General features: G+C 34.1%; 1 protein-coding gene across 2 annotated transcripts in view; it reads left to right on the top strand.

The window, feature by feature from the left end:
* Positions 1–26,268, top strand: part of STRN (striatin) — an 89,674-nt gene that overhangs the window by 23,892 nt on the left and 39,514 nt on the right. For both annotated transcript variants that reach the window (XM_040623098.1, XM_040623097.1), the window contains exons 2-5: positions 6,187–6,290; positions 13,883–13,956; positions 21,813–21,891; positions 24,382–24,549. In XM_040623098.1, coding sequence (XP_040479032.1) covers positions 6,187–6,290; positions 13,883–13,956; positions 21,813–21,891; positions 24,382–24,549 — 425 coding nt within the window. The remainder of the gene's footprint in view (positions 1–6,186; positions 6,291–13,882; positions 13,957–21,812; positions 21,892–24,381; positions 24,550–26,268) is intronic.

The raw sequence follows: 26,268 nt of genomic DNA, 5'->3' as shown, positions 1-26,268 counted from the left end.
TAGCAGATGACCAAGAACTAACTGAAAAGTGCCCGACCCAAACTAATATTTTGTGTATTTTTTCTTTTTTGAATGTATTTTTCAGTGATTTCAGTTTTGAATTTGAGCCCTTTTTAATTTTGGAGTGCAAAATAGTTTAAATGGTTTCAATAAATTGGTACATTTGAAATAATTTATTAGATATTCCTGCATATGCAGATAAACCTGCTTAGATAGGACAGATTTATATTCCTTATCTATATCCTTTTGACAAATTGTTATTGAAAAATAATACGAAAATTAATTTTTGTTTACCGTGTAGACTCAAATTGTAAAATATCCAATTGTTCTTTTTATCTCTTTTATTTCTAATGGTTAGGAAACGAAGGCCTAATTTTAGGTATATAATGTGAAAATCTTACAAGGCATCGTGAAAGTTCTAACATTCATTTTCCCTGAAGATAATTCCAAAGTTTTCTTTTCAAATGTATGTGCTATTACCATTAGGTTTCCTTGTACAGATAAATGGATGTGTGATGACTTCAATTTTAAAAAAATATATTATTTGTAACACTTGAAAGCTATTTTTATACCTTGCCTACTTGATCAAATTGAATTTACTTCATTTTTCTAATTTTTTTCTTAAGATTTTGGTTGCATGTCTTAATCTTTTGTTCCTGGAACTCTGGAAAGTTCAGAAGAATTCACTCTCTGAGAATGTTGAGGTGACATTCGTGCAAGCAGAAGCAAGAGTTTTTAAAAACTAGGCAAATTATAGCTGAATAGTTCATAGAGAAGTATAGCTATAAAATAAAAAATTAGATAACTGAATTCATCACTATTCCTTATTACTGTACAGTATTGGAGGCTAGGAGTATATTTGCTTTCTATCTAGAGAACTGTGTCTCATTTCAGAAGGAATTCTGTTGTAGTGATGTGCAGGGAGAACTTTTAAGGAGCTCTTTGGACCATGCGTTTTTCTATCATATCCTTGTTACTGATACTCCCACTGTGTTGCCTGTGTGTCTTGAGTTTTCCAAGTGGTGATTCATTCATGGTCTTGGACTGTCATCTTAGTTCATTTGTGAGAATGCTGTGTTCTTTAGGGACATAAACTACTCGATCTCTTGTTGCTTCTTTTTTCTCCTTTGTAAAAATGATGTAGTTGGATTAAAACAGCCAAGACAAAGTCTACAAACTAGTGGCTTGTGGAGCCAGATCTAGTGAATGAATTTGCTTGGCTGTAATTGTCTTCACATTTTTCAATTAAGAGTCTTTAATGCATAGTAACATGCCTGTGGTACAGCATTCAGAGGGTGTAAGGAGGGATGTGGATATTTAAAGGTAGTTTTAATTCCTATTCCTCTTTTTCCCAGCCACCTAGTCACTTTCTTCAGAGACATTCAGAATGACTACATGTTTGTAAATCATTCCAGAGTTATTACTTATACATAGACGCATAATAGTATATTTATCTTTTTTTAAAAACCAAACAGTTGCAAACTATATACATTGTTCTGTGTTTAGCTTTTTTTTTTTTTTTTCATTTAATCTATCTTTGGAATTGTTCTATGTCAGTGTATCTAGAGCGGTCTCCTTTGTAACAAACACATAGCATTCCTTTGTATAGATGTATCCACTTTTTATTTTCTCCTTCCCTCCTTCCCTTCCCTTCCGTTCTCTTCTTTCTTTCAGTCGTTTTTCCCCTGATGTCTCTCCTCCTCCTGCCTTTTCAGTTAAATAATCCAATTCAAGCAACAGTATCCTACCATATTAGAAAAATCTTTATCTGGGATTTACTTTTTATTTTGAAAGAGTAAAGAGATTTATATGTTTTAGACTCAGGTGGTTTTTACAGAAGAAATTAGTCTGTAAGAACATGTGTTTTAAGATCTTTTGTTTCTAATTTTCTTTTTTTTTTTTAAAGATTTTTTTTATTTATTTGACAGAGACAGCCAGCGAGAGAGGGAACACAAGCAGCGGGAGTGGGAGAGGAAGAGGCAGGCTCCTAGCAGAAGAGCCTGATGTGGGGCTCGATCCCAGAACGCCGGGATCACGCCCTGAGCCCAAGGCAGACGCTTAACGACTGCGCCACCCAGGCGCCCCTTGTTTCTAATTTTCTGACTAGAGTTTTCCAGAGGGAAAAAATTTAAGAGATTGACTCTTTCTTCCTTTTTTTAAATAGATATTGGTTGAGGACCTGATTTTCCACTAGTTGTATTCATACGTTATTTAACCAGTCCCTTATGGATGAACATTTGAATTACACATACATTTTTGTGTATATTCTTTCAGTATATCATTTCACATGTGTGCAAATATATTTGAAGGGTAACAGTCTAGAATTAGAATTGCTGAGTAAAGAGTATGTGCATTTACGGAGTCGATGGATGTTGCTAAATTGTCCATCGTAGTGAAACTGATTTACATCACCTCAGCCAACATACAAATGCCTTTTTCCCCAGTATATTGTTTTATTACATTATTGAATTTAGTCTGATGTAAAAGGGGAAATCTGATTATAGTTTTAATTGGTATTTTTCTTTCATGAGACATTAAACATCTTTTTAATATTTTGAGCTTTTGTATTTACTTTCTATGAACATGTCTATTTTTATCTTACTGACTTGTAAGTGCTTTTAATATAGTAAGAAAAACAAAACTCTTGTGATTTGTGATGACTGCATTTCCTATTTTGTTTTGACATTTGTCAAAAAAGAATTGTCTTATTTCTCATAACAGGTTTTCAGCAACTTTTTAATCGCCATATACATGTAAATATTTTTTTGAGATAAAATGTATTAGTCTCTTATGGCTTTGGTTTTATCTTATTCTCAAAAAGACTTTCCTAACCTTGAGATTATTAGAACAAGGACATATCCTCCCTTTTCTTCAAATGCTTTGGGATTCTTTGAAGATGTTCTCTTATTTGTTTGGATGTGAGAAATATTTTCCAGGTGGCTGCCCATCAACATTTATTGAATAACCCACATTTCTCCCAGTGATCTGTAGTGTCCCCTTTAGCATATACTAAATTTCTGTATATATTTGGGTTTGTGTTTAGATTGTCATACCATAGCTCTCTGTTCATGAATCAGTACCACCATTTAGGTTGATTGTAGAATAATATCTTTTAAAATATTTCAAGGATTTTAAATAATTTGTTTATTTTGCTTATTTTTCCATGTGTACTCTAGAATTATCATGTGCTGTATTCTTTGCTTAGCTTTTATTTTTTTCCTTGGAAGTTTTATTTTAATCAGCTTATTTTTGTTAGTGTAAATGGGATTGTTTTCTTTCATTATATCCACTAACTGTTTTATAGCTCATGGGTTTTAATTTATTATTTTTATATGTAGCCACTTTACTAAAATTCCTCTTTTTTTTTTTTTTTTGTAAGACTGTATAGTCAGTTTCTTTGGATTTTCCTGTTGTCCACTCATACCATTTGCAAATGATGATAATTTTATTTTCTTTTTTCTGTTTTTAAACTTCTTTCTTTCTTGACTGATGACATTGGCCACTACCTCCAGAACATGGTTAAATATTTGTGGCAAAAAATAGACATCCTTGTTTTGTTCCTGATTGTCAGTACTTCTTGAGTTTCTCCATTATACGTGATGCTGACTTTGACTTGAATTTTTTGTGTTTTATCATATTAAGGGAGTTGGCATAGCGTTTGTTTCAAAATTTAAAAAAAAATCGATCTTATATTGACAGAACAGTTGCAAGGATAATACACAGAATTTTTTTCTTCCTGATCCATTTGAGGGCAAGTTGCCAGCCAACTTGATAGATTGTTGCCTCCCACCAAATACTTTAGTGTTTATTTCCTATAAACAGGTACTATCTTATGTAACCACATATAACCATCAAAATCGGAAATTAACGCTGATATATTACTACCTTCTAATCCTCAGACCCTATTCGTGTTTCATCACTTGTCCTAATAATGTCGTTTTATAGCCAAATTCAGTTCAGAATTGTGTATTATATTTAGTTTTCATGTCTTTTTAATCTCCTTCAATCTGAAACAGCCTTTCCTGACTTTTACGACCTGACACTTTTGAATATTATGAGAAAGTTAATGTAAAATGTCCCTCAACTTGAATTTGCCTGGTATTTCCTTTTGATTGATTTCAGGTTTGCATCTTTGACAGAAATATCACAGAGGTGTTCTGTGATCCCCAAGAAATATCACCAGTACTATTATTCTTTTTTGTCTTTCTAGGCAGCTCCATCTTCTCTGTAATCTTCCTCTTAAACAGTTCTAGGTCTTTTATTTTTATTAAGTATTTAACTAATCCAATATGTGAATTGGTAGAAGGATCAGGAAGCAAGTGTACTGAGAACACAAGGAGTAGTTGGTGGGTTCAGGAATGAGTCACAGTAGACTTTCCAGTATTATGGGCTGAAGTTTCAGAATCATCCAGGAACCATGATGGTGGCAGAAATACAAAATTAGCCAAAGGATATAGAGAGGAAGAAATTGGTCATTGATTTTATTACTTTAATTATGCAGATTAGATTATTGTTTTTATTAAAGCCATTTTGAAGAGTGTATAGAATTCTATGCGAAAGCATTGTTTGGTCAAACAGGTTGAGCTGTCATATCCTTTTGACAAGACTTTAATTTTTGTCAGCTTTTATTATTACTTTTTTTAGCGGGTGAGTGGGGGGGGGGCAGATAGCGCAGAGCCTGAGTCGGGGCTTGATCTCGTGATCCCAAGATCATGACCTGACCTGAAATCAAGATTTGCAAGCTTAACTGACTGAGCCACCCAGGCACCCCTCATTTTTTGTCAGCTTTAAATGCATTGTATTATTATGCTTACATAAAATAATGATCTCCTTGCAGAATACGTAATTTCAAAAGGTTTTGTGATCATTAAGTTTGGGTAGTATAGATATTTGATGTCTTTTCCTCTGTGTATATGATTGTTTTTGGACTATTTTTAATTCAGTAAGAAAAAGTAATCCTTTTAATTGCAATTTTAAGAGCTTATTGAAATGAAAACAAAAACAGCACTTACATCTTGAAAATTATAAGATGCTTGGTAAATTGGATATTATGTTCAATATGGTACTGAAAACATAGAAAGGAGTGTTATTCAAACGGTAGAAGTAAGTTCAGTGGCTCACTCACTAAACTTTAGTTGGACAATCCACAGTTTCTTAAGGATGTGGTAAGGTCATCATTAAATATAAGTTCTTGCTTATTTAAATGGAAAGCACTGTGGAAATATAAATAACATTGTTATCTGCGTTAATGTAATAAAAATGGAAGGGGAAGGCATATGAGAATAGTGAAATTGATGGCTATCCTTGAGGGTCCTTAAATCCCTTCTGCCCTATTCTTAGTGGTGTTATGAGTTTCTTTAACAAGTTAGTGTTTGCAACATAGTTTCAGTTCCTTAAATGGAAGATACTGTTTTAATTCTAGATGTCTTTTTAGATATTCTGGAGAGCCACTCTTGCCTAGCTGTTTTTCAGAAGACAAAAGTTTTATGGTTTGTTTACATGTTAAAATGTAGTGTTTTTTTTTTTTTTCTTTTTCTTTAAATATTCTTTGAAGGGGCCAGGAACCTATGGAGGGCTGTAGTTTCTGATTTTACTTTTTTGAACTTTCACTTTTTTTTGCATATTAAATCTCCTAAAAGGGAGTGGGGTGAAAGGTGGGGATTGAGAAAAGGCAGCTGTTTATTGTTTGTAGGGGAGGTCCAGAATAGTCTTTCAAGACAATCTTAAATCCATCATAAGATTTACGTATGTGGTGAAGCTCTGAGAACTGTTACTTCACAGTGGTATTACAAGAACTCAGGATTTTACTTTCTCCCTTTCCCCATCTTCACTCTTTATAAAAGAGAAGCCCCCTCAATGCCACAAACACTTGAGCAAACTATACTGTACACTTTGCATATGTCTGCATTTATATTGGTTGTTTTAGATTATAGACTCTTAGAGGATATGGTCTACCTGTTGTAACATCCCTGATCTGAAGTAAAATACATATTTAAAGAAAAGATTTGTTTTTTTTCCTCTTGCCATCAGTGCCTTTCTATATACTTACATACCTTGTGACACATATGTAAAAGGAAACATATTTGCATCTAAGTGTCCTATGTCCCAAAGTTTCTTTCTTCAGCTGGGTTAAAAGGTTTTTTTATTTGGTTTAATCTTACTTTTGTCTTTCTTTTCCCTACTCAGGCCCAGATTGCTTTCCTTCAGGGGGAAAGAAAGGGTCAAGAAATTTTGAAGAAGGATCTTGTGAGGAGGATCAAAATGCTGGAGTATGCTCTTAAACAGGAAAGGTAATTCAGTGAAATGGAAGATGATGTTCTCTGAAGATTGGAGTAATTTTTCTGTCATCCTAAAACAAATCCAAATTTTAATACTTAATACTTTTGAATTCAGGAAATAGTATCTGTAATGCACATTTAAAAATTATTGTAATATGTTAATTTAATGTTCTTGGGAATGTTTAATCATGACCAATAAACTGATTTATATGATTTTTTAAAAAAAATTTAACAACACTTTCCCTCTGGCCATATAAGAAACTTATATGCTTTCTGAGCTGTCATTATCCATTTCTTTATGGAATTAAAATTGTTTTTGAGTTGTAAAGGAAATTTCTGTGGTGCTTACTCCCTCATCAACTAATACTATTCAATTTGATGGTTTTTTTTGGAAAAAATGTAGACTGTATTGAGAATCTTTTTCTCTTTTTATAGACTTTTTGGATATTTTGTTTCTTTGCTATCAGCTATTCATATCTCTCCAGAGTGAATCTTATCTTGCTGGGTTGCTAGTGTCTGAGATACTCAAGTAACTAAGCTCAGGTCACAAGTAAAGGATAACAGGTCATAGATGTGAATTTTGGAAATTTTAGTATGAATTATAAGTTTATTTGTTTTAACAGGTAGTCTTTGGATTTTTTGTTTTTAGATAATTTTTTTTTGTTTCTGATAATTGAGTACTCGATAGGCAATATTGAAATTCTCCATTTTGCTTGTTTTGATCACATGTATTTCTCATTTCTTTGAAGTTGATGAGTGGGCTGTTTGCAAAACTGCCATAAAATACCGTTTAACAGATAATATTTGTGAATATTAAGAATCAGATTAAATTTTATTAGAACTTGTTTTCACCTTTACAAGAGATTTTTGAATGGTGCAAGAAATTGAAAACGGGCTGACCTCTTGGTAAAAAAATAGATGATTCTTTTTATTGCTTGAGAGGTTGATTGAAAGCTGTATTGGAGAGATGGGGGGAGGGAAGCTACTTTTAAAAGCATGCAATTTGGGAAAATTTGAGATTTTAAGCAATCTAATTAGAGGCATCATCGAAGAGAAAGAATGATAACATTAATAATGGCAGCTATTTATTAACTGCTGTGTACCAGGCCCTGAGGCTTAAAAACGAAGTAACTTGAGTAGAGTTGCAAAGTTGTAATAGAGCTGTGATTCAGATCCCTCAGGTCTGTCTGATTCTGAAGTCTGTGTAATACAGAAGAATTAAAATATACATATACTAAAGTAACCAGGGATGTTTTATATGTGTGTGTGTGTGTGTGTGTGTGTGTGTGTGTGTGTATGAGTGTGTCCCTTCTCATTAAGCATATTCATTAATGTATCCATCCAACTTAAGCACTGTGCTGGAGCTGAGTATAAACATAGGTCACCGTCCTTGCCCTTAAGGGCTCAGAGTAGCAAGAAACACGCTTGTAAACCACAAAAGTGCAGTACAGTGTGATAGGTGCTATGGGAGATGTCTGTGCAGGGTACAATGGGGTCACAAAGAAGGGAGTGGTTATTTGGGTCTGGAAGGTGGAAGTAGAAGGAAGGATGTAATTGGAGAGGAGGTGAGACTTCAACAGCATCATAAAAAATAAGGTGTTCGCCAGATAGGCAAAGTTCAGAAAGTAGAGGGGATACGTTTGACAGGGAACAAAGCAAGCAGTTTGGTGTGTTACAGAAATTTGCAGTCACTGTGTGTGGAGAGTAGGATGTTAGTTATGATTTGATAAGTGATAATGGTAGATGTGGGCAAGAGCCAGATCATGGAGAACTTAACTAAGGAGTTCAGACTTTTACCTTCCATATAATAGGGAACATTGAAAGTTTTTCAAAACCTTTTATTCTGAGATTTCTCAAGCTAATAGTAGTTTCAAGTACTACATGCCTTTTACCCGGATTTACCAGTTGACAACATTTTGCTATATTTACTGGTATGTTCACTCTGTAGGCACATTGCTTTTTTCCTGAATTATTTGCTACTTGGATGCAGACATTATATCGCTTTGCCCCTGAATACCTCACTGTGTATCTTCTAATAGCAAGGAGATTCCATTATATAATTACAACTCTATCAAAATAAGGAAATTTAATGTTGATATAGCACTATTATCTAATATATTCATATGTTCCAGTGATGATCTTTATAGCATTTTTTTCCCCATCAAATATCCCAGTAATGATTTTTATAGTATTTTTTTTTCCTGGTTTAGGATCCAGTCTAGGAATATATATTGTATTTAGTTGTGATGCAGTTAAAAGGAGCATGGAATAGTGTGAAATAGATTTTAGAAAGATCACCCTGACTTCATTATGGGGGATGGACTGGAAAGATCTGTTAATAGAAGCAGGAAGAGTCTAATAGTCTAGGATGAGAAATTATAACATGGTAGCTGCTGGAATAGAGGAGGCATCAGCTGTGAAACATTTTAAATAGAATCCATGAAAATTAGAGATGATTGGGTATAGAGGATGAGGAAGAAAGATAATTCAAGAATGGTTCCCAGGTTCCTGGCTTGAGTGAAAGTTTTATAAGTTATCAAATGAATTAAAGATTAAGAAGTAAGGGTTGAAAAGCAGGTATGGGAGTGGGACTCAGGACTAGAGGTATACTTGGGAACCATGAATATTGTGGATAAAGTTATAGGAGTAGTTGAAACAAGCAGAACAAGTGTTATGGGAGGAGAAGAGAGAATCAGCTGGAGCCACAGGAAATGGAAATGTTTGAGGAAAAGGCAGAGGGAGGAAGAGCCATCAAAGGAATGGTTGGAGAAGGAAGGAGAGAGCAGTATATTGGAAGCAAGCTAAAGAAGGTGGGAGTTTGACAGTTGCAGATGCCAAACATACTCCAAGTAAGTTGTAAACCGAAAGTAGTCATCTAGATTTGCCAGGTAGGAGCTTGCTGGTCTCTTTGCCAGAATGGTTTCAGTGAGGTAGCAGAAACATAAACCAGATCCCAGGGGATTGAGGGCTAAGAAGGACAGATAAAGTGGAGACAGATACAGTCGCTTATTTTTTCAAGTAGTTTGACTTTGAAGAACAGAAGAGATAACTGGCTGGGTGTAGGGAAGATTTTTTTTTTTTTTTTTTTTAACTAATGGAATTCTGGAAAAGTCACTGATTTTGTATCTTTTGAAATTTATGGAATGATTTGAGATTATTCCTGATGTTATGGCACTATTACACTATAAGTGTAATAAGGAATAAAAAAGCATTTATTTGTGGATTAGAGCTCTTAACACATTTCAGTTCTTTAACTCTGAAATTATTTTTCTAATGCTTTAATGCCAGGAATTTTTAAAAATTTTGGAGTTCTAGAACATTTCAGTTCTTTTGATTCTGAAATTATTTTTCTAAAGCTTTAAGCCAAGAATTTTTAAGAAGTTTTTTTTTTATTGAGGACAGTTTGAAACATAAATGTAGAGAGACTAATATCTTTTATATACACCTCCAAGCCTCAACAGTTAATGTTCCTGTCAGTCTTGCTTCATCTTTATCTATTTTAGAACAGCAAATTCTAGACATCTTGTCATTTACTCTGACACACCTAAGTGTAAGGATCATGATTTGGAATTGCTGTGTTACAGATTTTCTAAGTAGTCCCACTTAAAAAGATCCAAAATTAAGTGAAACTGAATCCTTAACATTACAGGAAGATTACTCGCCTAGCCATGAATTTATCAAGGCATTCCTTAAAGTGTGATAGAGTATGCAAAATGAGCAAATTTACATCTAATTTTTCAAGAATACGTAATGTTTAAGATTTACTCAGAAACTTCTATACTGAAGAACCTTATTAAATACTATATAAAATAAAATTCTGAAACATTCCATTTTTCCCCATTTCTCTCTTTCATCTGCACTACTGTAAAAACCAACATGTCCTGCTTGCCTCTGATATTTCCATATTCTAATTCATCTTCCACATTCGTAGGATTCATTTTTTGAAATACAGGTATTATATCCCTGCTTTAAAATATCTAGCTATTTTCAAAAATCTTAGAAAAAACCTCTTACAGCCCGGCCCCTTTCTAGTCCTGTATACACACACACATGCACACATGCACACACGCGGGGTTTTTTTGACCCATGATGTATTCCCTCCCACCTTTTTCTTTTGACAGAAATACTTTTCATCAATCTATTCGTCTGATTGGAAAACCACTGGTTTTTTGAGGTTTAGCTAAAATTTCATGTTACCTTTTTTTTTGGTAGTTCTCGTTGACACCACCTTTGACAAAATTAGATAATCTCTTATCTGAATTCCTATAACATTTGATATAACTCATAACTCTTATCACAGTGTGCTGTCGTATTTTAATTTCTATCTCTTAAGCATCTCCTTGCCTCCACCCTAATTGACTACAAATTGCAGGTTATTCCCAGCAGCCAATACAATCCTGACATGTTATAAGAATTCAGAAACAGTTCATTGATTTCATCAAATTATTTTTAGCATCAACATTTAAAATGTGATTGGGATGCTATGTTATATTCCTAGCATATTATACATAATAATAGACTTTGAAACAAAGCTATAATGGGACTTCTTTATTATTATACAAATTTTATGCTCTTTTATCCAGTAAAGACCAGTTGGGAGGCTTAGCTATGTATCAGAGTTCCTAGGCGTAAGATCTGCTATTTATTTTATAGTCACAGTTAGACAAAAAGATAAGGGAATAAGAAGATTGGTAGATAACACAGTGAGATGAAGTGTTAAAACCATGGGAAACAATATGAGTGAGAAAGGTATTTGGCATGTTGGCTTCAAAAGGAATGTTACTAAGTTAAGAAGGGTTCTGGGACTAAATTATTTTTCAGTGAATTTAACAGTTTAGTAGGGATACCCTGCTTTGAGGGAACACATCCTGTGGTAAACACAACAGTTTTATTTACTTTGTCTAATTTTTTTTTTTAAGATTTTATTTATTTATTTGACAGAGACAGCCAGCGAGAGAGGGAACACAAGCAGGGGGAGTGGGAGAGGAAGAAGCAGGCTCCTAGCAGAGGAGCCTGACGTGGGGCTCGATCCCAGAACTCTGGGATCACGCCCTGAGCCAAAGGCAGACGCTTAACAACTTCGCCACCCAGGCGCCCCTACTTTGTCTAATTTTTTATGAAATGTTTGTTCATAGTATGTTATTTTTATTACATACATTATAAAGAATATTTTCTATTCCCCTTTTATATAAACTCTGTTGCAGTTTTCCCCAAGACCACTAGAATGCACTCTAGTGCAGTATTTTGTGTATAGAAATGTTTTTCTGTGTGTGTGTGTATGTATATATATACACATACACACACACAAATACACATTCATATGTATATATATCTATTCATAGATCTATCTATCTATCTATCTATCTATAAACTCCGTAATATTTTATTGCTACTTTTATTCCATCCTCAGACCAGTTACTTTCAATTGCTATTTGACTTTTAGGAGGTATTGTTACTTTGTTTCATGGTAGATGAAAAATCTGAAGATTGATGATTATGTTAAGAACCTTGTTTACTTTCTGGTAACTGTAAATAAAATTAAGTGGCTATAAATCTTATTCTCTAATCAACATTATTACAGATACGTTGAAATAGACTAGGAAATGTTTTTGGTGACGAAATCTTTGTGATTAACAGAAGCATTGGAAATAGAGAAAAAGATGTTCTAGTTAATTTGGAACAAAAGTATTTACTAAAAATTAGAAAAAGAAGAAATATATTCATGTTGTTAATTAACCAAATAACACAATATGATCTCCCTTATGTATTGCTTTCCTTTCCCAAAGGAAATCTTACTAATGTCTTACGTATCATGTATTCTTCCAGAAATCTTCTATGCATATGAAATATATATATAAAACACACTTATAAAACAAATATTCTTTTTTATTTTTAATGGGTATATATTATTACAAAACATTTTGTACATATGCAAAACTTATAAAGACTAATACATAATATACTCATATACTCGCTACCTACCTTAAATAGAACATCAGCTGACTATAATTTTCATAGGTTTTCTTAAGATCCTCCTCTATATAAACTTTGATTTTTCTGTTGTAAAATAATATGAATTCCACTACTTTGCCCGTTTGAGCAAATAATTTTCATTTCCTTTATACCTTTCTTGAGATACAAAAACTTCTATAAAGTTAAGTGCTCAATTAGTTTTTTTATAAAAAAAATTAACTTTGAAATTTGGCTATATTATCCCCTTATTTCTTCTTTATTGCTTTATTACTTCAGTTTTTCAAATTATTATTACTATTATTAGGTTGTTAACCTTATTACATTTAATATTTATTATAAATGGTCTCAATATTTTGGGGAAACAAACCAGTCAGAATGTATAAATACATTACATAAGTATGGCCATTTTTGGTTGACCTTTAAAATTTTTACTTTATCTGGATTATTTTTCTGGTCTCAGATTGTTAATTCTGAAATGGTGAAATCAGGTTAGCCAGAAATAATTACATTCAGCTAGCTTTGAAAGGGAAATAGATAAGAATTTCTGTTCACAGTTCTTCCTGAGTTCTTCCTGAAAAGGCAAAGGATATCTTGACTATTAAAAGAAATTTATTCATTCCTATTGAAATATCTTACTCAACACTGGTGATTAGAGCTGGTCCCCCCTCCCTCCTTTGAATTGTTTACTGTAATGCATACTTGGTAAATCGTAATTGCCTGACAACGCACAGAGTATTATAGATGAATTAAAACATTTTTTCGAGTATAGTTGACACACAATATTACATTAGTTTCAGGTGTGCAGCACAGTGATTCAATCTCTCTACATGTTATGCTATGTTTACCACAAGTGTAGCTACCATGTGTCACCATACAATACTATTACAGTATCATCCACTGTATTCCTTGTGCTATACCTTTTATTCCTGTGACTTATTCATTCCATAACTCAAGCCTGTATCTCCCAGTGCCCTTCCCCCATTTTGCCTGTTCCCCCACTGCCCTTCCTTCTGGTAATTCTCTGTTCTCTGTATTTATAGGTCTGATTCTGCCTTTTGTTTGTTTATTCATTTGTTTTGTTTTTTTAGATTCCACATATGAGTGAAACCATTTGGTATTTGTCTTTCTCAGTCTGATTTATTTCACTTAGCATGATACCCTCTGGGTTCATCCATGTTGTCACAAATAGCAAGATCTCGTCCTTTTAATATTATGACTGCATAATATTCCATTGTATGTACATACCATTAGATGAGTTTTCTTTTTTAAATACATCAATTTTGAGAAAGGTTAGCCTTCTAACAGTTTATTTCATAATTCAAATTTATCTACTGCTTTTGATAGTAGAATTGTACTTTGGCAATCATCAAGACAATTTGAATACTCTAGAAACTAGAATGTTATATGTAATTATAGAAAGATTTATGGTTCCCAGTGTTACTCTTTTATCTGTTATAATGGCACTCGATGGTATAACAACAATAAAATAATGATAACCACTTTGACACCGTGGAAGGCTATTTTGAAAGGTAGCCAGGACTGCTGTGTACTGATGACTACTCCTGTTACATATCCTAAAGTTCATTTAAATATGTTTTAAGATGGTTTGTATTTTCTTATTTCTTTGTTAGAGCCAAATACCACAAGTTGAAATATGGGACAGAATTGAATCAGGGAGATATGAAGCCTCCAAGCTATGATTCTGGTAAGCCAATCTTAAAGGAAGTTTAAGTGATTAAAAAGAAGTTGACATTAGTATTTGTAGCAGCAATATTTATAACTGCAAATTAATTTCTAATTATTTGCAAATTAGTGATTTTCTCTGACTTATCTTTAGCACTAATCATTTAGTGTTATTTAGATGATTTTCTATCACCTTCCTTCCTTTTTCCTCTTACCCTTTCTTTTAGTTCCCCGTTTTCTGCTTGTGTTCTACACTTCTGGAAGGATCAGAATTCATGGGGTAACACATTAACATAACTGTCTCTTGCTGGGTTTCCCAGTATTAATGGGAACTTTGAGATGTGCAGTACACATCATGCCCTTGAAATTCTGAGAGAAAGAGAAGGAACAATGAAATTCAGAGATTTCTTCTCACATACAGGGAGTTCCTGATCCCTTCAATCTAATCCCTCAGTTGCAGGTGGAAAATTGTTTTTGGATTTTCTTACACACAGAAGATTCTGCAGCCAGGCCATCTTTTAACAGCTGAAACATTTATTATCTTCTTGTGTTATTTCTTCTTTTTTATTCTCCTACCTTCCTCTTCATCCCTACAAAAATAGCACTTTGTAAACAATCAGATATTGAGGAATATAGACATATTTGACTTATTAGTAGGTATAACCGATAGTAAGAAAAGTTCAAAAGTTATGTTTTAAATGAGTATGTTTTGACATGATTTCAGATCAAATTTCTAGATCAAATATCTGAAGATATCAATTATTGTTTATATCATTTGCTGAAATATATGCCTTGTACTGGGGGCTTTATGTATGTTGACCTTAATTCTTAACATAGTTGCTCATAAAGATGATATTTTTCTCATTTTACCTATGTGAAATTTGAACTCCGAGAAGTGGAGAAACTTGCATAAGGTCACACAACTATTAAGTAATGGCAATATGGATCCGAGCCCAGGTCTAATGACTCCCAACATTCATACATATATTTTTAAAGTTTGTTTGTTTGTTTATTTATGTAATCTCTACACCAGGGTGGGGCTCGAACTCAGAATCGCAGGATCAAGAGTTGCATGCTCTTCTGACTGAGCCAGCCACCTGCCCCATACCTATAGAGTCCAAAATTCATATTAGTCCCATTTTACCACACTGCTTCTGTATTTGACAATGTATGAAAAAAACCTTATAAGTTCTGAATGTGCTGCCGATTTTAAAGTTCAGTTCAGTGTAGTAATGTTAACACATTTCCCCAGCTGAATATTGAATCCTTGAGATTTAGAGCAGTATCAGTTGATCTTTGGCATATTTTTTCCCTTTGTTTTTTAAATTGTTCTGTCTTACTTTGGTGTCTGTCCTTTTGACTTGAGATGCACTTAGATGTTTTAAATTTAGACTATTTGTTAATTGAGCTCCTGAAAGTATTTTGTCTGGTTCACAGAAGTGATTTGATCAGGACCTTTTTATTAAAAAAGTTTGTTTCTTTATTTTTGGACATTATTTTAGGAGTATAAAGGTCTAGTTGCCAACATATACAAAATGTTTATAAGTAAACAGTGTGGTTCTAGAAAAAGTTTGACTCTTATGCTTGTAAGTTCAACTCTGCCCTGACACTTTAAATACTTGTGATATTAATCTGTCAGAGATTGCGCTGCTGCTTATCTGAAACTGGGAAAATAGTGGAAATAATTCATCACTTTCAGGTTTATTTTCTTAGTATACAACACATGGTTAGTACCTAGTATGATTCCATCTATTGATCTTTCACTGTTTATTTACAAATATTAAATATGTAATGCTTGTCAGACCCAGTATCAAATTCAGTGAATAAAATAACAATGCTCTATTGGATTTTTACAGGGAAGGTAAGAAAAAAGTGATTACAGTAAAATGACATGCATAGTGGGGAAGGTAATAATAGGTGTTATGGAACACAGTAGTAGGGGAACCAAATCTAGTCCTAAGGAGTCAAATGGTGTTTAAAGTTAACATCTTATGGACAAGTAGGAATTGGCCAGGGAAAGTGAACTTACTAAATATTTGCTGAATGCGAGGTGGGAGAAAGAGGGAAGAATCTGGTACATTTGAGAAATAAAATAACTGGCTAGTAGAGAAAGGGGGGGAAGGAGTGTTTTTAGATGCAGCTAGAGAGTTAGCAGGGGAAAGGGGAGGAGAGCAGATGGTAAAGTATGTTACAGGGGTCTTGTAAAAATATATTAAGGAATTTACATTTTATCCTAAGAGTTTTGAGAAGGTATTTGAAGGATCAGATTTCTCTTAGATCCCATAGGCAGCAGTGTAGCATGTGGATCAGAGAGCAGCTGGATCGGTGATGGGGAGACTGCTGAGAGGACTGTTGCAGCCTCCTGGCTAAATGAGGAAGGCTGCCTTGACAGGCACTGACTGGGCGTGAAGAGAGAGGGGAATGAGTTCTAGTTTCGATGTAGGGGATGAAAAAAAGGGACATTCAGAGATGACCCCCACACTTCTAGTTCTCCAAACTAGATTGGAAGTAGATTTTTTTAAAGATTTTATTCATTTATTTGACAGAGACAACTAGAGAGGGAACACAAGCAGGGGGAGTGGGAGAGGGAGAAGCAGGCCTCCTGCTGAGCAGGGAACCCCATGTGGGACTTGATCGCAGGACCCAGGGATCATGACCTGAGCCGAAGGCAGACACTTAAGGACTGATCCACCCAGGCGTCCCGGAAGTAGATTTGGAAGATGATGGCTTCACTTTTGGTTTTATTAGTTAGGCACTCAAGTGAAGATGGCTGGCAGACAGCTGGTGCTGTGGGTCTGGAGCTCAAACTGGAGGTATGGGTTTGATGTGTGGATTTGAGAGGCATCAGCACATGGTTCCAAAGGCACTCAGGTCATTGGAGAGGAAGAAGAGGCTCCCGCCCCCCGACTCTGGACTATATTCAGAGTGAGAGGAAGACCTGGATTGGAGCCCTGAGGAATGGCAACACTTAAAAAACCGGTAGAAGAGTAGAAAGCTGAAAAGGAAATGATAAGAATTATCTTAATGGTAGGATGGAAACCAGGAGAAGAGAGGGATTCCAGAAGTAAGGACTCTAAAGCACTATGATTAGTAGCCAGAGGTTCTAAAGAGCTTTAAGATTTAGTGACACGTGGGCCATTACTGCCGGCAGTTTTAGGAGAAAGGTAAGGTAGAAACAAAGACATGAGTGGAAAATGAAGACTAAGTGCTGTTATCTTTCAGGAAGCTTAGATTGTGAAGGTGAAAGAGAGGGATAGCTGAAAGAGTACCTGGGGTCAAGGAATGTGTGTGTGTGTGTGTGATGTGTTTCTTAGAGGAAGAGCAAATAAAATGGAAAGAGAAGAGATATTCAGAATAGGAAGATATCTGAAGAAGCACAGAGGTTGGATTCTGAATTAGCTGGAGAATGGTGGGAGGAGCATGTCTTTTATTGTTCCCAAGAAGAATGTAGAAGTTAGGTGATGGATGTGTAGGTTTGGGTTTCACTTTGGTCATGGGGATTTAATATGATAGCTTTATGTGTAAGACTGGATTACCTGCTAAGAATGTATGACAGGTTTAAGAAAAGTAGAGAAGGTTTAAAATAATAATGAACAGGAGGGCAAACTGATAACAATAGTAGGATTGAGAAAGGGGTCCAGTTGAGGGTGTGATCATGAGTTTATATAGATGCATTGGTTTGCACACTTGACAGCTTGGGTAAAACTTAAATAGAATGAGAATAGTTCATAGTTGAATTCATTGAATTAGTGGAGAGACCACAGGGACAAGAAATTTGAAGACATAAACTAAAGAATAATTGAAGTGATAGACTGTGAACTAAAACTAGAGAGGGAAGGAAGTGAAGACAAAAGGAGGCTAATGGGTAAAAGTGAGGTGATAAGCTGTGGTCTGGGGCAGGCCAGCAAACTTCTCCTGTAAAGGGCCAGATAGTAATATTTGGTCTTTTTAGGCCATATGTTCTCTGTTGCAGCTACTTAACTCTGACATCCGAACATGAAAGTAGCCACAACACATAATGAGTATGACAGGCCACATTTGACTTGCAGGTTGTAATTTGCTGGCCCCTGGTCTAAGGTCCCAACTCAATGAAAGAACGAGTGAGGTGGGAATATGAGGCTGAGAATATGCTCAGAGAGGGAGTTTGCATCTGCGTCTTTTCTTCATAATGACAAGCTCTAAGGTATGACAGCTAGAGAGGGTGGTGGTTGTGGGGAGGCTGAAGTGGATCACCCACGTGAATATTAACTTCGCTCAAGGTGAGGTAAACGTTTGGTTGCAGAGGAAGCATGTAAGCCTGGTTCTGAGCGTTATCCAGGGATTCATGGGTGACAGTGATGAGCACAGTGACTAGGAGAGGGTAGAAGGTGGTGTATCCAAACAGGGTAAACTTTAAAGAAGCAGGAATTCTTCTAGTCTTTGCTCTTTTCTCCATTTACGGTATTTTTTTTTAAAACTGACAATCCAGACATTTTCTGAGACATTTTTCACTATAAAATTAGTTTCCCTTCTAACTTTTTTCCCCCCTGTTTTGTTCTATATCCAAACCTTTACATTTCTACCTTAGGAAAATTTACCCCAGGTTATGTTAAAATCTATTTATCTTCTATGTTTTAGCTTCTTTTATTTAATATTAGAAGCCAGTTACATATTAAAAATAGAATATTTTATCCAGAGTGACGAATTCTTTAATTGAGATGTTTAGACCGTTTACATTTCATGTGACTATTGATATGGTTGGATTTAAAGCTACCCCCTTTGCTGTTTGTTTTCTCTTTGTTCAGTCTGTTCTTTGATCCTTTCTCCTCTCATGGATTTCTTTGGGATAATCTAGTTTGTTTTTTTTTTTAATGGTTCTATTTTATCTCTTGCTGACTTATTAGTTGTAACTCTTTGCTATTTTGGTGGTTGCTTTAGGGTTTACGGTGTACTTTTTTTTTAACTTACCACAGTCTGTCTTTAAGTGACAATATACCACTTCTTATAGTATGAGAGCCTTGTAACCATGGATTTCCCCTCTCTTTGGCAGTTGTTCACATATTTTGATTCTATTATGTTGTAAGTCACACACTACATTATTATTTTTGTTTAGCAGTCAATTTTCTTTTAACGAAGTTTAAATAATATAAGAAGTCTGTATCTCCAGTGCTCATCATTCTTTGTGTGGATCCATGTTTTCTGCTGTGGTAGTCCATCTGCCTCGAGGACTTTTACATATCCTGTAATAGGGGCTGCTGCTGATGAGTTCTTTCAGCCTGTGTCTGAAAAAGTCTTTTGCTTGCTTGCTTGCATTGTTTCTGATGAGATATCTTCTGTCAAACTTGTCTCTGTTTTCTGTATGCAGAATCTGACCTTTTTCTCTGGCACTTTTAAGATTTTTCATTTTGCCATTGGTTTTAAGCAATTTCATTATAATGTACTTTGGTGAAGTATCCAGGTGCTCCCCACCCAAAGTATTTCTTGTGCTTGGGGTTCACTGAGTCTCTTGGATCTGTGCGTTTATAGTTTTCATGAAGTTTAGGACTTTTCAGCCATCATTTCCTCAGATATTGTTTTTGTTCCTCCTCCCTATGCCACAATCTAGAAACTCTGTCAAGGCAGTAAGCTGGAGTAATCACAGGGCTCACCTCTGTGCTTCCTTTCTCTCAGGGATCATTGTCCTTTGTTGCCTGACATCCAGGTCTTAACCATGATTTCATCTATTTTGTTTTATAGTTGTTTCAAGCAGGAGGGTAAATTTGGGTCCATGTTACTCCAACTTGACTGGAAGTACTAGTCAACTACTTTTATATTACCAAGCAGTTCAACTCTTACCAATTTAAAATCCTCACTTTTGTATGATGTCATTTTTTTTAAACTTGATACGGTGAGAGTGAATCTGAGAGTTGATTGAGAGAACTGGGAATTTTAGCTTGGATAAGGAAATGTGGGGAAAATCAAGTTCACGTGTACAAGAGTTTTTTTTTTCCTCTTTTAACTGCAGACTTTTTCAAAAAACATACCCAGGGAGTCAGATTTTATCTCAATATGTGAATACACTTTTTTAAGGAGGGCGAAGATGCATTCTTATTTGATTTGACTTAATTTATTTTTTATTAAGGTATCATTTACATAAGTTAAATTTACCTTTTTAGTGTTTTCACAAACACATATAGTCTCGTTACTACTACCCTTTGTAGTCAACCCCTTTGTCCCCAGTTTAATCCCCTGGCAGCCACTCATCTGTTTTATGTTCCTATAGTTTTGCCTTTTCCAGAAAGTCATATGAATCCCGGAATCATACAAAATACAGCCTTCCGAGTCTAGCTTTTCTCACTTAGCATAATGCATTTGAGGTTCGTTCATGTTGGTGTGTATCTGTGCTTTGTTCCTTGTAAGTAGTATTCCATTGAGTGTATGTGTCACACTTTGGTAACATCACTAGCTGCCAAAGTAGGCAAAGGCAGTTGACTATCTCTGAGGATGGTATAGAGAGGCCTATACTGATGGGAAATTAGAGTTCCTTCCCGTATGAAATGTTTAGTCTTTCGAAATGCCAGTTTAAGTATTCTTACTTGGCAAGTATAGCTTACTTGACTTAATATATATTAGAACATACCATAGTATATTCCTGAATTTGTGGAACCATTTGTGAACCATAGTTCCTGAATTTGTGAGTCAATGGAAACAAGATGTGTGTTGTTTTTCCTTAGTATGGGGAGATTATTTTTGCCCTTTTTTTAAAAGTATACCCTCTGAGGTCATCTACCTTTTTGAGGTAACTTAATCCTCCCTCCACAGTCTGGTCTACTGCTGTTTCTTTGGTATATCACAGAGCTTGGCCTAATTATTTTAGGAGAAAAATGAAAATGGAAGATCTAATTCTTATTTACATATTTCTTTAATTTTTTTATCATTGTAGTGATAGCATGTAGAGGGAAATATGTGAGCTCTGGAGTCAGACGTGATTTCAGCACTTACAACTGTGTTTCTAACTTGCAAATCGTACAACTTGTAAAACTCATTTTTTTCATCTTTAAAATGGGGATAGTAATAACACCTATCTTTTGAGGTTGTAAAGATTAAAAGAGATAATGAATGTGTTTTTAACACAGCATCTGGAACATAGTAAATGCTTAACATCAAATATCATAAAACAAATTTTCCCGGTCTCTCTTACATCTCCACTTGAATAAAACCCTGTAAAAGATCACGGTTTCTTACAGTTTGATCAAGGGCTGATAGAAAGTGTGAACTTTTTTGTATTTTTAAAGTTGAGTCAGAGTATAATTTGGAAATTCTGTAGTCCAGATTTATCACAGAGAAGGCTTTTTTATTTTACTATCTTCTTGAAAGTATTCACTTTCTACCAAATGATGAATTTAAGCTTTACAAGGCTTAGGTGGTTTTCATTCAAAGAATGTCTTCAAAAGAATATTTGAAGTTTTCATTTAATAACCAGTGAAAGAAATAGATTTGGATTGAAATTATTTCTTCCCTATCTGTTCTTTACCAGACTGGCTTTTCTGTCATCATTCCTGAGTGCTTTGTTCTAGCTCTGATGTGGTGCTCCATAATACTTTCGTTTGACTCTTATTGTGTGACTTGATTTGAATAGGTCTTTGTCCTGGACGAAAATTATCAGGCTACTAGAGATTGGGAAAATGTCTTTATTTTAGTTCTGCTACACTCAGGGGAATCTAGTAGCAATAATCTATATTATAATTTTTGTTATGGAAATTAGATTAAAAAAACAATATACATTGTCCTAAAACATACCTTACAGTGTAGTTTTGCATATTCTTCGTCTTATAAATTTTCGTTGGACATATTCTATGAATTGAGATGCCATTTAATGAATAAAACAAAGCACTTTTATTATGATTTAATGTTTTCCAGATGAAGGTAATGAAACAGAGGTACAGCCACAGCAAAACAGCCAGTTAATGTGGAAACAAGGTCGACAACTACTCAGACAGTAAGTATCCCGTGGCCAAACAAAGAAAAGTATGTTTCCATCAGGAGATATATATATATATATGTATGTATTTTGTTTTTGGCATTTTCAACTCAGAATAATTTTATCTCTTTTATCATTAGACTGCTGGTATGAAAAAGCTTAATTGAATTATTGTTCCTTTTTCATAGTAAACATTTTTCCCCCTGTGGTAGAATTTATTTTTCATTAAATATTCATAAGAATTACCAAGAATAAATTTTCTTTTTATAATTTTAACTTAGAGTGTACTTTTAAGCTTCTAAATTTTAATATACACTATGTTTACATTTGAAAGAATTCTGAGGTGCCTGGGTGGCTCAGTCATTTAAGTGTCTACCTTCAGTTCAAGTCATGATCCCAGGGTCCTGGGATCGAGCCCTGCATTGGGCTCCCTGCTCAGCGGAGAGCCTACTTCTTCCTCTACCCCGCCCCCTGCTTCTGCTTTCTCTTTCTCTCTCTCTCAAATAAATAAATAAAATCTTAAAAAAAAAAAAGAATTCTTTACCCTTAAAGTTACTTTTTGCATCTTTTATACCTGAACATAAGTATGTCTTAATGTAAGTCTAATCAATATTTAGATGTAATTTTGGTTATGTTTTTAAACTTCCTATTTTAAATAGATTGAAGAACTTTTTTAATTTCCCAATTTGCAAATATTGCACTAACATGTACTTTCTCCTATAAAATGTGTATTTGAGACTATTAAAAGGAAACAAAGCTGGAATGAGGTTCAGATGTCAGGTGGTAAGCTAAATTCACTTAACCAGCTCACTGCCTGATCCTTGCATATCACATTTGAAATTGGTATTCTGATTTGTGCTTCATTAAAATGAAATTTACTTATCTGTTTTTGGATTTTTGAGTTTCCTGTGAGTAATCTACACCAATGGTTTCCAGAGTGGATTTGTGCCAGCCATTCCTTTTGACTATGGGAAGAGCATATTAAAATGTCTCCTTTTATGTATTATCTATTCAATGTTAGGGAAAAAAATGAGAATTCACTAACATTTAATAAGTGGTTTTCATAGTGCCCTCACCTTGGTCTTAAATATGACATATACATTCTTTTTTCATAAATGTGTTTTTAAAGTGCTCATTTTCTTTTTTATGAGAAGTGGTTATTGTAGTAAGCAATCTGAGAGATAATTTTCAAAAACTTCAAAAGACTCATAATCTGCCCTTTTAAAGTAAAGGTGACATTTTGTCAATGAATAAGGAGGTAGCTATTTAGTAAAGCCGACTTACCATAGAAAGAGCGTTTTTGAAAAAGTTACCTGTAATGTGATTTTGTTGCCAAAGAAAGGTATATATCAAATGTTTGTTTAGAACAGAAAAACATAACACCTTTCTGTTGGTTTATAAGAAGAACTGATTAAATTCAAGAAAGTTAAACATTTATTATCCAAATTTTAATCAAAACCTTTCTATAAATATTGGATAGTATTGAAAAATGAGTATCTTGGTTTGATAAGATATACTTACTCCATTTGGGTCCCATATTCTTGTGAAACATGTCTTTGAGCTGAAATCTATTAATACCAGATCTTGAAGTAAACTGACCTCAGACTGGTTATCTTATCCACCTTTATTTTCTCTTTAATTTCATAGACTTGATGCTTGCTTATAGGTTCATGCCTAATATTTGTCACATTTGTTAATGACATTAGTAATGACATTTGCTTTTTTCATGTTCCTTTTGGTCATTTTGGTCACCTTGTTGTTAGTGGGTATCGAGTGCCTTCCGTGTGCCGCCCACTGTACTAGGTGTGTCGCTTTTAGGGGGAAGAAAACTGAGGCTGAGGAGAATTAAAGTACACAGGAAGAAAGCGGCAGAAAGGGCTTTAGACCCAGATCTTGCTCTCTTTTTTCCTGTTCTGCTGCCTCTCTGTAACACACACACCCACGTGCACACAGGCATCCCACATCCACAGTTGAATTGTGGGCTATTTTTATTTTAGAGTTGTCTTAGGATAAAGGCTTCCGTTCTGTAGAAATTACTCTTTGGAATATATCTTCATGTATGTCATGGAGGAAACCAAATATGCTAGAAAAACCCTCTCTAGATCTCAAACAGTTGATTCGATAATATATCAGGAATGTAAAAAAAAAAAAAACAAACCCTAGTGGTTATAATAATTACTATTGTGAGAATCTGAGAGTGAGTTTGCTGCCTAGAAGAAAGAATGTGCTATTAGGTATATTAAGGACCAGCTTCTTCTTATGATAAATGTAATGAATGGTGTATTGTATAGTTCTTTGATTTTTTTCAGTGACCATAGAGGCTGGTACTGCAAGAGACAGCTCCATCTGCAGCTGGAAGATTATTTATTAGCAAGTCTTACTAGCATAGTACTGTACTGTTAAGTCTTACGCAGGCAATGAATTTAAAGAAATACTTTTATTTACATATTAAGTTATAGAATACTGATTCCAATATGACTGAATTGTAAGGATCTTCTTCACACGCAGGTATCTACAGGAGGTGGGTTACACAGATACCATTCTAGATGTGAAATCTAAACGAGTGCGAGCTTTGTTGGGCTTTTCAAGTGATGTCACTGACAGGGAAGATGACAAAAATCAGGATTCAGTTATAAATGGCACAGAGGCCGAAGTTAAAGAGACAGCAATGATTGGGTAAGTATTTTGTCTAGAAAGGGTTTTAGCTAAAATTTTAGTTCTTATCAGATATTTTTGGTTTATGGGTGACACTTGAGATACTCGCAATTTTAGATACTGCTACAGAAATAATTTATTATGAAGTTTAATTAAAAAATTGAAATTTAGTTTGGTAGAAGATTACCCATAGGGATTAGAGTTATTTGTGATTATTTTAAGAATATTTTTAAGGTACTTTTATTTCCTTGAAATGTATAGGTTTAATACAGATTTTAATATCTTGAAGCTCAGTTACTTACTATTAGAACTTCACAAAAGATCATCTTTTGTAGATTCAGTTCAAATCTTGAAAAAGTGAAATTCATTCCTGGTGACCTAGAAATCCTATAAATTCCTCAAATTTTTTAGAAGTAAATGTTTTCTTAACCATTTGTGTATTTAATAATAATGTAACTCATCTTTCCTTTCAAAAATATCTATTTAAGTGTGTATTTTTAATTGATAGAGCAAGTGTGAAAAATTCAATAGCTGTTTGAAGCATTTTGTTTTGCTCTTTGGATCATGTGTCATACAATTACATGTAATTCTGCTTAAAATGAACATGAGTAGTTAAATAAGGACGTTCTTTATTGAAAAGAAATTTGGCATGATTCTTAAATAAAAAGCCAAAGATTCTGTGAAGGTCTGAATATTATTTTGCTTCATTTTACTGCATGTTTGGGCTATAAGAATGGTTTTAATTGAACTCTGTACATTTTCTAGTAAGAACATAGTTTCTGTTATTTGGAACATTAACTAAAATTATGGGATTTAGGTAAAGGTTCAAACATAGGACTTCTATAAACAAACTTCTATAAACAAATGTCACTGGAGCCTTCTTAAATATATTCATTAATATTTAAGACTATATTAACTTATTTATACAAATGTAAGATTAGATTGTTTCTTTGTGTAGGCATAGACAGTGTAGACCTTATTCCTGGTTATAGTTTTACCTGAAGGATTATCGTAAGTCATTATAAAGATGTTCAGAAAAGACCACTCTAGTTGTCTTGTGTTTAGCCCTCGACCTGTCTTTTGGAATTGAGAAGGGTATTATTCTGAATCTGTCTGATTTATGTAGGGGTGGAGAATAGGGTGGAAGACACCAAAAACATAGCTCTCAGTAGATCTGAAATTTAAGATTTATCTGTTTTGAAAATTTTGCCTATAGTCATGGCTAATTTTTTTTAAGAAAATGCCTTCTTACCTAAAACATTTCATAATGAACTGGAGAGAAATCATCCTATTCTGGCCATTAGGAAATTGTTTACTGAATTTATTTTGAGGGCACTAAATTAAAATCTTATGTATTTGAAAAGTCAATCATTTCGAAAAGGTTAATGGTTTATTCATTAACAGGATCAAGTTTTGTAGTAATATTAATTTGACTAAGTTGTTTTTAGTAACTTTATGTGTGTATTTGTCTTTTTCAGTTCCTTAGCTGTTCAGTAGAACTATAAGATTGTGTCAGAGAAAACTGACATATCTACTAGTTATATTCTAGTTATAGAAATTTACATTTCAGAGCAAGAGTTGCAGAGAGGAAAAGAAGAAAAATAGAAGTAGAGGTAGTAAGAAAAATATTTTTAAAAAGAAAGACATTAAGATTGACTTGATCAAAAGAATACTGAATCAGGAGCAGGAGTTCTTTATATTACCATTAACCTAAATAGATATGATTTCAAAGTACTTTTA

This window comes from Ursus maritimus, unplaced genomic scaffold (genome assembly GCF_017311325.1).
Source record: "Ursus maritimus isolate PB19 unplaced genomic scaffold, ASM1731132v1 scaffold_6, whole genome shotgun sequence".
NCBI lineage: Eukaryota > Metazoa > Chordata > Mammalia > Carnivora > Ursidae > Ursus > Ursus maritimus.
This window is presented reverse-complemented; position numbering and strand designations above follow the sequence as displayed.